The sequence below is a fragment of the Pseudophryne corroboree genome, chromosome 1, assembly GCF_028390025.1.
Source record: "Pseudophryne corroboree isolate aPseCor3 chromosome 1, aPseCor3.hap2, whole genome shotgun sequence".
NCBI classification, from domain to species: Eukaryota; Metazoa; Chordata; class Amphibia; order Anura; family Myobatrachidae; genus Pseudophryne; species Pseudophryne corroboree.
This window is the reverse complement of record NC_086444.1, coordinates 725,109,208-725,123,699: the sequence shown is the minus strand read 5'-3', so window position 1 is coordinate 725,123,699 and position 14,492 is coordinate 725,109,208. Positions and strand designations below refer to the sequence as shown.

The 14,492-nt window shown below is 48.0% G+C and overlaps 1 protein-coding gene across 3 annotated transcripts in view; it reads left to right on the top strand.

The window, feature by feature from the left end:
- The window catches only part of ATP8B3 (ATPase phospholipid transporting 8B3), a 937,871-nt gene that overhangs the window by 83,151 nt on the left and 840,228 nt on the right, over positions 1 to 14,492 (top strand). For all 3 annotated transcript variants that reach the window (XM_063915843.1, XM_063915834.1, XM_063915853.1), the window contains one exon: positions 8,566 to 8,640. In XM_063915843.1, the coding sequence (XP_063771913.1) occupies positions 8,566 to 8,640 (75 nt within the window). The remainder of the gene's footprint in view (positions 1 to 8,565; positions 8,641 to 14,492) is intronic.

Sequence of the window (14,492 nt, the reverse complement as noted above, 5' to 3'; positions counted from 1 at the left end):
AAAAGCGTCGCTAGACCTTGTGTGAAACTGCATGGGCTTTTGTGAAAGTACGTCGTGCGTGCGCACTGCGGGCCATACGCATGCGCAGAAGTGCCGATTTTTAGCCTGATCGCTGCGCTGCGAACAATGGCAGCTAACGATCAACTCGGAATGACCCCCTCTATTCATTGGGGTATCTGCCCATGCAAAGAAAGCTAGAGAATTCCAAGCTGGAGAGTTTATTTGAAAGCTTACCTTGTACTTTGTGAAGGGGTGATCAGCATTGCAGCTGGACAGATCTATGTAGTGTGTGGCTGCAAAGGATTGGATTGTGGCTGCACACAGGTGGTTATTCCGAGTTGTTCGCTCGCTAGCTACTTTTAGCAGAAATGCAAACACAAAGCCGCCGCCCTCTGGGAGTGTATCTTAGCATAGCAGAATTGCTAACGAAAGATTAGCAATTCTGCTATTAAGTATTTCCTTGCAGTTTCTGAGTAGCTCCAGACCTACTCCTAGATTACGATCACCTCAGTCCGTTTAGTTCCTGGTTTGACATCACAAACACGCCCAGCATCCGGCCAGCCACTCCTCCGTTTCTCCAGACACTCCTGCGTTTTTACCTGGCACGCCTGCGTTTTTTAGCACACTCCCTGAAAACGGCAAGTATCCGCCCAGAAACACCCACTTCCTGTCAATCACACTACGATCAGCAGAGCGATTGAAAAGCTTTGTTTGCCCGTGAGTAAAATAGCATAGTTTTGTGTAAAATTGCTTAGCGCGTGCGCCCTGCTGTGCATACGCATGCGCAGAACTGCCGGATTTTAGCCTATTAGCAATTCTGCTAAAAATAGCAGCGAGCGAACAACTCGGAATGACCACCACTGCACGGATCTGCTTGATTATTTTTTTTTATGAGTTACAAGTATTTTCATATAGTTAGAAATCTAATTTTTTTTTTATGTAGGACCAAGTGGCTCGGTGGGTGGGGTGTTTAGCTGGGATGCAGCAGGTTGTGGGTTTGAGTCTTCGGTGTGGCAGTATATTGAAATGTGTTATTTAATGAGGGGTATTATGGCTGAATTGCTGTGAGCTCTCAGGCTGAGTGCATGAGGGTAGTATAAAGAAGATTTGTGTCCAAATCCATTTTGTTGCAGTGTTCTATAAATGTGTGTGTAATATACATTCTCTCTCTCTCTCTCTCTCTCTCTCTCTCTCTCTCTCTCTATTGGAAAAATTGTGTGTGTGTGGGGGGGGGGGGGAACTTTCTGTCTGGCACAGGGCACCAAAAAGCCTAGTTATGGCTCTGGTGATGAGATTTACACACCAGCACACCATAACATAACCGGCCAGCAACAGGAACAGCAACAGCTGAACAGGTAACACATCAGAGAACCTGCAGAAAGTCACCACACAGGGGCAGGCACCCAAAATCCCTTATGGACTACGAGAAAAGGATTTACCCATAGGTATTTAAAATCCTATTTTCTCTAGCATCCATAAGGGATATTGGGGACAGATTAGTATGATGTGGATGTCACAAAGCTTCCAGAACGTCCAAGAACGTGCGGAGACATCTGCAGCACCACCTGTCCAAACTGGGTATCCTCTTTGGCCAGGGTATCAAACTTGTAGAACTTCAGAAAGGTGTTCTTCCCCGACCAGGTAGCAGCTCGGCATAGTTGCAGGGCCGAGATTCCGCAAGCAGCCGCCCAGGAAGACCCCACTGATCTCGTAGAGTAGGCCTTCAAAGACTGTGGAACAGGTAAGGCTGCAGACACATAGGCCTGTTGGATAGTAAGCCGAATCCAATGAGCAATAGACTGCTTTGAGGCAGGGCAACCCTTTTTCTGCGCATCATACAGCACGAACAAGAAATCCGTCTTTCTGATCCAAGCCATCCTCTTGACATATATTTTCAAGGCTCGCACTACATCCAATGCCTCCGGGGGAGTAGAAGTGCCAGAACTGGATGGAATCACAATAGGTTGATTCTAGTGAAAACGCGAAGACCACCTTCGGCAGGAACTGCTGTCTAGTCCGGAGCTCTGCTCTGTCCTCGTAAAAGACCAAGTAGGGACTTTTACACAATAAGGCCCCTAATTCTGAGAGATGTCTAGCAGAAGCCAGGGCCAGTAACATCACTGTCTTCCACGTGAGGTACTTGTCTTCTACCGTCATCACAGGTTCAAACCAGGAGGACTGTAGAAAGCGTAATACCACATCCAAATCCCAAGGTGCTGTAGGCGGCACAAACGGAGGTTGTATGTGAAGCACCCCTTGCAAGAAGGTCTGAACTTCTGGCAGGATAGCCAACTTCTTCTGGAAGAAGATGGAAAGAGCTGAAATCTGGACCTTAAGGGATCCAAGACGTAAGCCTTCATCCTCTCCAGTATGCAGGAAACTAAGGAATCTACCCAAGTGGATTTCTGCAGACAGATATGTATGTTCCTCACACCAAGAGACATATCTCCGCCAGATATGATGATAGTGTTTTGATGTCACAGGTTTTCTGGCTTGCACCATAATGGCAATGACCTTTTTGGAAAGCCCTTTGTGAGCTAGGATGTTCCGATCAACTTCCATGCCCTCAAACAAAGTCGCCGTAAATCCAGGTAGACGAACAGTCCTTGCTGAAGAAGATCTCTTCTTAGCGGTAGAGGCCAAGAGTCCTCTACGGACATATCCAGAAGAACCGTGTAACATGCTCTTCAGGGCCAATCCGGGGCAATCAAGATTGCTTGCACTCCTTGATGCCTGATCTGCTTGAGCACCCTTGGGTTCAACGGAATCGGAGGAAATAGATAGACCAGCTGGTAAGGCCAAGGCGGTGTCAGTGCATCCGCTGCTCTCACCTGAGGGTCCCTGGTTCGCGATCAATAGCAGCAAAGCTTTATGATGAGGTGAGAAGCCATCATGTCGATCTGTGAGTAGCCCCACCTGTCGATCACCTGTTGAAACACCTGAGGGTGTAGCCCCCACTCCCCTGGATGGAGATTGTGGCGACTTAGGAAGTCCACTTCCCAGTTGTCCACTCCCGGATTGTGGTCAGTGCTCTTCTATGTCTTTATGCCCAGAAGAGTATTCTAGACACTTCTCGCATGCATGCACTGCTTTTGTCCCTCCTTGTCGATCGATGTAGGCCACAGCCGTGGCGTTGTCCGACTAAACCTGGATTGCCCGATCCCAGAGCATAGCGGAGGCTTGAATCAGAGCATTGTAGATGGCCCGAAGTTCCAGGATGTTGATCGGAAGTAGGCCCTCCTGGGCAGACCACCTGCCCTGGAACTGCGCCCCCTGGGTGACTGCTCCCCATCCTCTCAAACTTGTGTCCGTCATGAGGAGGATCCAATCCTGAATCCCAAAGCTTCGACCTTTCAGCAGGTTGGAAGACTGTAGCCACCACAGGAGTGAAATCCTGGCCTGGGGTGACAGCCGAATCATCTGGGGCATCTGAAGATGGGAACCGGACCACTTGCTCAGGATGTCCAATTGGAAAGGTCTGGCATGAAACCTTCCAAACTGTATCACCCCGTACAAGGCCACCATCTTTCCCATCAAAGTTATGCAAAGATGAATGGATACTCGAGCAGGTCGGAGAACCATGCGAACCATTTCTTGAAGTGTTCTCACTTTGTCCTCTGGGAGGAACACTTTCTGTGCTACCGTATCCAGTAGCATCCCCAGGAACAGGATCCACTGAGAAAGTTCCAGTTGGGCCTTCTGCAGATTGAGGATCCATCCGTGATGAGTCAGAAGTTGGATAGTGCGATCTTTGTGAAGCAATAGAAGCTCGCTGGAACTCACGAGATCCCCTCATGGTGGATGGGCGCCGTCATGCCGAAGTCTTTGTAGAAGCTGAACTGGTGTTCTGTTCCTGGGAGCCGGTAACGGCTGGTTTCTTAGGCTTACCTCTGGTGACTCTAGCTGCGTTGGAGGCCCCCCTGGCCCTAGATCTGAATCTGGAGGACCCGAAAGGACTGCGTAGATGGGCCTGGGTAGGGATGTCTAGCAGGCAGAGGCCCCGAAGGGAGAAACATGGATTTCCCAGCAGTAGATTTGGAGATCCATGCATCCAATTCACCTCCAAAGAGCCAGTCACCTGTGAAGGGAAGAGATTCCACATTACGTTTGGAGTCAGCACCAGCAATCCACTGATGAAACCATATAGCTCTGCATGCAGACACAGCCACAGCCATGGTCCTAGCATTAATATTGCCAAGCTCTTTAAGGGAGTCACAGAGGACCCTAGCCATGTTCTGAATGTGTTTTAGGAAAGTTACAGTAGTAACTAAGGTCATATCACCCGAAAGACCTTCCTGAATTGCAGTAGCCCAGGAATTAATCCAGCAACCTGCAATGACCGGTCTTTGAGCTACACCTGCTGCAGTGTATATAGATTTCAGAGTGGTCTCAATTTTCCTATCTGCCGGGTCCTTTACCGTAAAGGAGCCTGGAGCAGGAAGTACAGCGTTTTTAGAAAGGCGAGAGACTGAGACGTCTACTGCTGGAGATTCTTCCCAGAATTTCCTGCCTTCAGGGGCAAAAGGGAATGTATGCAAAAACCGTTTGGACACCTGATATATTTTATCTGGATTTTTCCAGGCTATTTTAAATAAATCATCCAACTCCTTAGAGTCAGGAAATGTGACTGTCAGTTTGTCTTGTGAGAGGAAAAATTACTGTTGATTATTAGCATCCTCCAGGGGGAGCTTTAACACATCCCTAATAGCCAATATGAGGGGTTCAATACCGTGTGTAGAGGTGGAGTCCCCGCTTATGGGGTCCACATCATCCCCATCATTCTGTATATCATCATCAGTATCTGATAGAAGTGCAGGTAAAGAATGTTTTTGTGCACCTGTAGTTGACAGGGGGGATGTTTAGCAGCTAGATTTGCCACTGCTTGTTGCAGTTCCTGAGTTTTATTGGCATTTGCAGTGAACTGAGATGACATATCAGACATCATAGTTTTGGTAGCTCCCAGCCAGGAGGGCTATGGACTCTCCCCCACATTGCTATCAGCATTTTGTGATGATTGACTACACTGCTCACCAGTGGCGTAAGTTCATCCCAGTTGCCCGGAGGCAAGATAAATATTGGTGCCCCCCTATTTCCTATATGAAGATAAGTGTGTGTGTGTGTGTGTGTGTGTGTGTGTGTGTGTGTGTGTGTGTGTGTGTGTGTGTGTGTAACAGCAGACACTTTACTGATGGAGCTATTTGCTCCTGTAGAGGAAGCATGAGAATGCTAACTATATGAAGTTACGTGTACTGTAATTGTCAGAGAAGTCTCTTCATATAGTTAAAATTCTCATATTTCTTATACAGGTGCAAACAGCTTCATCAGTAAGGTGTCTGCTTCCAGTGTAATAGGTTGTGGTTTCTAATCCTGGGTGTGACACTTGTAAAATGTGTATAATAAAGAGGGTGTGATTTGTAAGGTGCAGGGACCAGTGAGGAAGTCGGCTACTGAAAAGATAGCGGCAGCATCAATTAACTTAATTCACTGGTGTCACAGAATGGGAGGAGAGGTGCCCCCTTCAGAGCAGGAGCCCGGCGGCAGATGACTCCGTTGCCTCCCAGAGTTCTGCCTCTGCTGCTCACATGATATTGAGCCAGATGAGCTAGGAATCTAGCATTACACACACTGCATAACTTCTGTTTTACCCCTATTTTTAATTTTCTCCTGCATAGCCCAGTAAAATGTTGCAATGTTAAGTACTGACTTGTGCCTTCTGGGGGTACACTTCTTCACCAAACCCAGCCAAATCTCATCCTGAATCCTAACCCTCTGTTCCACGTTCTCTATGTACCCCATCTGTGTCACCCATCTCTGTCTACTCCTCCCCTTTAGATTGTAAGCTCTCACGAGCAGGGCCCTCTTCCCTCATGTGCTTATATACTGTTGGTCACCAAAATGCTGCACTGTAATACTGTATATACTGCTCACAAAAATGCCGCACAGATATGAAATGGATACTTGCAGTGACACAGAGCTGCAAGATACAACAATGGCCTACTGTACAACTATATACTGTTAGTCACCTAAATGCTGCACTGTAATACTATATATACTGCTCACAAAAATGCAGCACAGATATGGAATGGATACTTGCAGTGACACAGAGCTGCAAGATACAGCAATGGCCTACTGTACTGTACTACTATAATTATTATATACTGGTAGTCCCCACAATAAAGCACACTGATCAGATATTTGCAGCACACTGAGCACAGATATGGAGTGTTTTCAGGCAGAAATCGTAGATATTTTCAGTACACTGAGCACAGATTAATTGCAGCACACTGAGCACTGATATTTGCAGCACACTGAGCACAGAGTGTGCACTCTGATTACGGAGCTTTTCAGGGAGAGAACGCTGCCACGTCCTCTCCGTTCAATCTCCAATGCACGAGTGAAAATGGCGATGACGCACGGCTCCTTATATAGAATACGAATCTCGCGAGAATCCGACAGCGGGATGATGACGTTCGGGCGCGTTCTGGTTAATCGAGCAAGGCGGGAAGATCCGAGGCTGCCTCAGAACCGTGTAAAATAGGTGAAGTTCGGGAGGGTTCGGATCCCGAGGAACCGAACCCGCTCATCTCCAATAAACAGTGAGACGGTCTAATGAAAAATCCCTCAGAGGGATGATATTTGTGCACAATATAGCGGCTCTCCTCCTCTACACCCGGTACCAGTGATCCAGCATGTGACCGTTATGGAGGAGCTGTGTGAGGCTGCTGCTGTTGCTTATGCAGAGGAAGGCGCCAAAAAGCCACTGAGCCTGCTCTAATGTAGCTCTGCCCCCTGCTATGGCGCTGGAGCTACTGTGTAATCTTTATACTGGCCATGTCTCCTAAGTGTTTGTAGCCTCACATAAATGCTTGGTACAAGGTATTTAGCCAATCTCATGCAGGGGCCACAGCGGGTCCCCTTCAGGAGGGACCCATACGCCTCACCCACACTTCTGCCGCACCGTGAACCAGGGGACCCCCCTAGCGGGGTTCCTGGTGTGTACTCACCACCGATGATCACCTTCAGTCAGCATTAGGGGTGTGCAGCATGCTGCGGCTGCGACAGCCAAGCTGCCATGCCCCACTGAACAAACAGCCCCTCAGCAGTGGGGAAGCGGCTCGGCACCATAACTCCCACAGTGCAGGTATGTTGTTGCCCAAACAGCATCCCAAAAGAAATAAAAGTTTAAAAGAAATTGAAGAAAAAAACTCTGGAGCTTGCAGGGTGTGCATCTTCTCCTGAGGGCACTTTTTTCTAAACTGACCTGTAGGAGGAGGCATAGAGGGGAGGAGCTAGCACACCCAGTTGAAGAAATTTAAGTGCACTGGCTGCTTTGGACCCATCTATACCCCTTCATACTAATCTGTCCCCAATATCCCTTATGGATGCTAGAGAAATTGGAGATATCTTCTGCTGTCCCTCCATAGCACATTCAGAGGATCCTTAATATTTGCAGGTATCCCGCAAATAATGTGTGCATTTGGGGAATATTACAAATATTATTGGATAAGTAGGCCCCAATGTGTAGAGAGATCACAGGTGTTGGATAGTAACTTATCATTATTTGTATTAATATTGCTATTATGCCTATGTTTGTATGTATGCATTTTTAAATGTGCTAGATTAGTTATAGGCATGGCTTTGGGTAGCTCACTAACCTTCACAATTAATGTGCATAATAATTAGGAGTCCACAAAGAGTGACTGTGCAATGTGTAAATGTCACAATAGGGATATTCAGCGTAAATGTCACTGGTTGTGTAAAACTGTGCCCATAATGACCATGCCTCTACCCCAAAAGTTCCAAACTGACTAATATGTTATGGGGTTAACCCAAACCTTTTAACTCTGCCTTAATCTTTGACAACTGTTGAATTATTGTAACATATGTGATGAACACTGCCTATACATACAAAATGCAGTATTATGGATATTGCATTTAAGACCTTGGGACTTTTTTTAAAGTTTGTTTTTGTTAAAAGGCTAACATTGGTGGTCATTCCGAGTTGATCGCTAGCTGCATTCCTTCGCTGTGCAGCGATGAGGCCAAACAACGGCACTTCTGCGCATGCGGCGCAATGTGCACGACGTACTATTACATTGAACGATGTAGTTTCACATAGGGCCTAGCGAAGCATTTCAGTAGCACTGCTGGCCGCAGAGTGATTGACATGAAGTGGGCGTTTCTGGGTGTCAACTGACCGTTTTCAGGGAGTGTTTGTAAAAACGCCGGCGTGCCAGGAAAACTGCAGGCGTGGCTGGGTGAATGCAGGGAGTGTTCGTAACGTCAAAACAGGAACTAAACAGTCTGAAGTGATTGCAAGCACTGAGTAGGTTTAGAGCTACTCAGAAACTGCACAAAAAAACTTTGTAGCCGTTCTGCGAACCTTTTGTTAGCACTTCTGCTAAGCTAAAATACACTTCCAGTGGGAGGCGGCATAGCGTTTGCACGGCTGCTAAAAACTGCTAGCGAGCGAACAACTCGGAATGACCACCTTTATACATTAGCCTATGCATAGGCTACTGTTATGATAAAAAAAAAACTTAAAAATTATATCTTCATTTTTAGATTTCTGTATTTTATCAATAATGAGTCAACACAGGAACAGACAAAGGGACAGAAATAGAAATGATGGCGATTTAGGTAAGAAAATACTGTACTGTGTGTAAATGTACTGGCTGTAAAACCTGAACTCAGTGTCTGATAGACCGCAAAACTCAGAAGGTCTAATCTAACATAGATTTCCTTACTAGAAACATCCTAACGGCTGATGAATGACCTTGTGCATGAATCATAACCCAAACACGCTTACATAAAATAACGACACGGAGACTTAGATTAGAGAAATGTTAGCTGATTTATTTAAACAAATGTAAACTAGCTGTAAAGAAAATGATTAGATAATGGTGACAAAGAAAGAACAGCTAGAACTCATTCTCCAAACCGCAAAACTGCAACATACTTCCCAAACAAACTAACACTCAACCTTCTACCATGACTACCCACCCATCTGGGTAATGTCGCTGCCCCCGTCTAGGTGGTCCAGCCATTATACACAGTCAACAAAGGTGAGTGCACCAAACAACTATGAATCAATCAACAAACAATCCAAATATGACCTAAAACAGGTAACCTGCTGTTCTTTCCCGCCACAAGCAAAGTTCCTGGTCCCAGACACTTTGCTCCGCCACCATAAGCCTACCTCACAGAAGACACCACCAAAAAGAGATCCTCCAGAAAAATAAGTAAACCTCCCTTATCCAAATGCACCCCTTCGAGCCGGTAAAGATAATGATAATGGAATCTGATTCGTTCATGCGGTACCACGGCACCACCATTAGCCAGAACCCATTTAGCCACTGGTGAGTAAAGCTTCTTCCTGGCCTCGTTAATAGCCCGACAATCAGCCACTCCATGCCAAAACAACCTGGGCACAACAAAAGACCACACCAAAGTGCAGGATAGCCACGCCCTCCTGATAAGCATCAAATCCTCCTAAATGACACAACGCAACTCTAATGTAGACTCCTTCCCAAGATCGTTACCACCTAGGTGCAACACTAAAACTGCAGGCAAACCATGCTGCATCACATTATCCAAAAGTACCGTCTTCAAATCCAACCAAAGCAAACCTCTCACACCTATCCACCTTGTCTCATCACGGTCGGCAGAAAACCGAGCCCCATCCAATGCCACAAACTGAGCTGCCAACAAAACATACGAGTAACCCACAATCCACACTCTACACCTATCACCCACCAATCCTACAGGGAAGGGGAAAGAATAAGAGACAAAGTTAGCATGGGATGCAAATGTTAACGGTAACAAGTAAGTAATACCAGAGGATCTGCCAAAAGAAAAAATTTGGTATGCGCACAATACTGTGCAATAGTAGATGAGTTTCCAGCCAATTGAAGCAGCATCAAGACACAAGAGGATGGGTAAAACAAACAAAGGGAGGAGGTGGAAGAAACGGGAAGGAGGGGTGGGGGTGGGGGTGGACAGGGGAGGGGTGAAAGGAACACACAAATAACTTGATCGGAGTTAAAACGTAAAACATACTGAGCAGTGGCGGAACCAGCGAGCGGTGGGCCCATGTGCGACAAAATGGCTTGCCCCCCCCCCCCCCCCCCATCCCATCCAAGTCCACCCCCTCACCCCTGGAGAGGATCTGGTGAGGGGGGACCTGCTCAGGGAAGTGGATACCTAGCAACAGTGCCGTAACTAGACATTTTAGCACTGTGTGCAAGAAACGGCATTGGAGCCCCACCCCTGCATGCAAAACAGGGGCAGTGCGCGCCGTAGGCGCGCGCATAAATACATAGTGGCGTGGCTTCGTGGGGAAGGGGTGTGGCCACAAAATAATACCAATTCATAAAACGGTGCACAGTAGTCTCCATTATTCAAATTACTCCGCACAGTAGCACCACTACACCAGGTAGAGACCCTTTGACACCTTACGGCGGACAGATTCCTCTTTTTACACATTACAGCAGACAGCATCCCCTTTTTACACATTACGGCAGACAGCGTCCCCCTTTTTTACACATAACGGCAGACAGCGTGCACTTTTTACACATAACGGCAGACAGCGTCCCCTTTTTACACATAACGGCAGACAGCGTGCCCTTGTTACACATAGCGGCAGACAGCGTACACTTTTTTCACATAACGGCAGACAGCGTGCCCTTTTTACACATTGCGGCAGACAGCGTACACTTTTTTTCACATAGCGGCAGGCAGATTCCCCCTTTGTACACATTGCGGCAAGCAGATTCCCCCTTTTTACACATAGCGGCAGGCAGATTCCCCATTTTTACACATTGCGGCAGGCAGATTCCCCGTTTTTACACATAGCGGCAGGCAGATTCCCCATTTTTACACATTGCGGCAGGCAGATTCCCCATTTTTACACATTGCGGCAGGCAGATTCCCCGTTTTTACACATTGCGGCAGGCAGATTCCCCATTTTTACACATTGCGGGAAGCAGATTCCCCATTTTTACACATAGTGGCAGGCAGATTCCCCATTTTTACACATTGCGGCAGGCAGATTCCCCGTTTTTACACATTGCGGCAGGCAGATTCCCCATTTTTACACATTGCGGAAAGCAGATTCCCCATTTTTACACATAGCGGCAGGCAGATTCACCATTTTTACACATTGCGGCAGGCAGATTCCCCATTTTTACACATTGTGGCAGGCAGATTCCCCGTTTTTAAACATTGCGGCACACAGTCCCCCTTTTTTGTAGGAAAGAAAAAAAGAAAGAAAGACAGAAGAATTATACTTACCCTCTCCGCTGACTCAGGCTCCTCGGTGCAGCTTCTGACGATTCCTGGGCAGTAGAGAATGAGGAGGAGGGAGGTGGAGGAGGGAGCCGCAGCAGCGCTGTGTTATTGGTGGAGGCGCTGCTGCTGCTGCCCCTCTGCTTCACTATAGGCTGTTCTCGGAAGACAGCCTATAGTGAAGCAGAGGGGCAGCAGCAGCGCCTCCACCAGTAACAAAGCGCTGCTGCGGCTCCCTCCTTCACCTCCCTCCTCCTCCTTCCCCCGTCCGTGCCGCTGCTCCTCTCCTCTGTGGGCAGCTGTGCGCTGCGGGCAGCGGTTGCCCGCAGCGCACAGCTGCATGTAATGAGTCAATTTGACTCATTACATGCTTGGGCCCCTGGACAGAGGCGGGCCCCAGTGCAATGCACTGCTTGCACTGGCGGTAGTTCCGCCTCTGATACTGAGAGACATAGAATTGGAGCCAATTAGCCGAATCAGGATGTAATTAAGCAGAATTAAGTCAGTCAATTCAGGTAAAAAATTGTAAAACCGTCCGGACCCCCGTCCCCCGAGTAGGAAGGACATGGGAAGTCAAAGAGACAAATTAAGTGAACAATCAGCAAAACAACATGAACAATAAACTTAGAAAATCAGTGTAACAGATCAGGCCAAATGTAACGTTTATAACTGGCCGATTTCCAACGGCCTAAAGCCTTAATCGCCCCAACCAAAAACCCAGTAGCCGCCAATCCAAAACGTGGCAGCCCCAATCCGAAAGGAATGAGTACCGAAGTCCCGAGGTGATAGGCCTAATACGGCAAGGTAACGATACAGCCATCGTAATGCAACAGCCAGGAACCTTCCGAGGAAGGCCAGACTGAAACATAGCGGACAGCCAGTGCCACCGGACAGACGTCCAGGGAAACAGAGGGTACCAAAGGAACCCATTTTCCCCTGCACATCTGATCAGTCTTAGAGCGACGCACTCTACACCACAATGACTCATCCCCTACATGCACGTCGGAATGGAGCATCGTCGCGTTTGGAGGGGGCAACCAACTCCGAAACTCGGAAAGCGCTGTGGTATGCCATAGAAAAATGTAACTGAAATAACAGGGTCTCGAAAAACTGACGAAACAACGTCTGCAACCACCCCATGAACAGACGGGAGAAGGGACGCATCAATGGCGCGCCTACTTATGGGGCATCCAGTTGGGAACTCCCTTCAACTTCGCAAAAAAATAAATACCCGTAAGGCATCTAGAGACGACCGCCCTAGATCTTCTAGAAATATAAAGCTGCCAAATAAAAGAAAGCATTGTAAGATTACCGCTCATACCTGCAAGCCCCCCGATCACGGTCGAACGCCTCCCATTCAGTCCAAGTCTGACGGTAATTCCGGAGGGAACTCGGAGCGATGGAATTCTCTACTCGGTCCTCCAAGTTGGCTCGATAACCTGCCATACATAAGAAGGGCAGAGTACCCCAACAACATCAGCATCCAGGGCAAGTGCCTGGAATGTCTCCAATTGAAACTGAAAGAGAGCATCAACCACCTCGTTATCAACCCCCGGAACATGTTGCACCCTAAACAGCATGTTGTAGTGCAAACAGGTCAGTACCAGCTGCACACCATCAGCGACTTAGCCCATTGATTACTGCATGCACCACGCCCAGATTATCACACCTGAACAAGATGCTGCAATTGCAAAAACGTGCGCCCCAAACTTCCATTGCCACCATGACGGGGAACAACTCCAAGCGCAAAATGTCCTTAGTCAAACCGCCATCAAACCAGCTGCACAGCCAGGAGGCTGCACACCAGGTCCCGCCAAGGTAACAACCAAAACCTGACGCCTCAGCAGCGTCGGTAAACAACTGCCAGCCAGATCCAAACATCATGAAAATCCTCGAGAAAGGAAGTACAAACAGCTAAGTCTCGTTTAACATCGGAAGACATCCGATGATGATCAAATGATGGGATCTGCAGACCCCTGCTGTGCACGCTCCAATTTTCGAGAAAACAGGCAACCCATAGGGATGATCCTGCAAGCAAAGTTCAGCAGACCCAAAACGATTGAGCCTGCTGAAGCATTATTTTACGCGATGCACCACACTGCGCAATGACCTTGCGCAGTTTGGCCACCTGTGGCAGGCAGCAACAGCCTCGCACAGAATGATAAGCAAGAGAGAGGACTAATCATCCTCTATCGGCACTCTGAAATGACAGAAAAGCATATGCAAGCTGAACAAAAGGTCATCACAGAGACTAGAACCAGCCGGTCCCACGCAAAGGAAATCATCCAGGTAATGGACAATCCCATGGCCACCCAAAGAAAACTCCATGTACCAATGCAGGAAGGTGCTGAACTTCTCGAAAAAGGCACAGGAAACCAAACATCCCATAGGCAAGCACTTGTCTACGAAATATTCCTCACCAATCCGAAAACCCTTATATCTAAATGAGTCGGGTGCAGTAGAAGCAGACGGAAAGCCAATTCAACATCGATCTTAGCCATGAGGGCCCCAGGGCCGTAATCCCTCACCAGACAGAGAGCATCGTCAAATGATTGGTAGACCACCAAGCAGTGCTCGGAAGGTATAGCATCATTAACCGACAAGCCCAATGGGTAAGACAAATGTTGAATGAGCCGAAACTTCCCTGGCGCCTTTTTAGGAACAACACCCATCGAAGAAATATCTAGATTCTCCAGTGTGGGCTGCGAGAAAGGGCTTGCCATGCGCCCTAGCTGAATCTCCTTATCAACCTTGCCACGCAAAACTCAGGGAAGAACAGGCGGACAGCAGGTTCCTGTATGCCCCCACACGAATGTTCCCCTGGACCGGCAACCGAAAACCAAAACGAAAACCATCAAACAGAAAATCCGCAGCATCTCTATCGCAATACCACCCCAACCATTTGCGCATAGCCTCAACATGGTCCAGGGTGGGGGCTCTACTTAATGGAGGAAACAGTTGCAGGTTTTCCCAGCGTGGGATTCCCAGCCCTAACGACTGGGCGACTAGCCGGAAAGCAAGTGGCTGTTGGATGGGGCCCGCCACAGTGCAAGCAGAGGTGTTGAAAATGGCACCGTTGGCCAAGGGGGCAGGTGGAATTATTAAAGGCAAAGCATTTGCCTTTAGCAGGAGCCAGCGCCTCGGAACGTCTGGATACCCCGAACCACCGCGGCGAGGGAGCTTCCGTGAATGCACGCGAAACACCA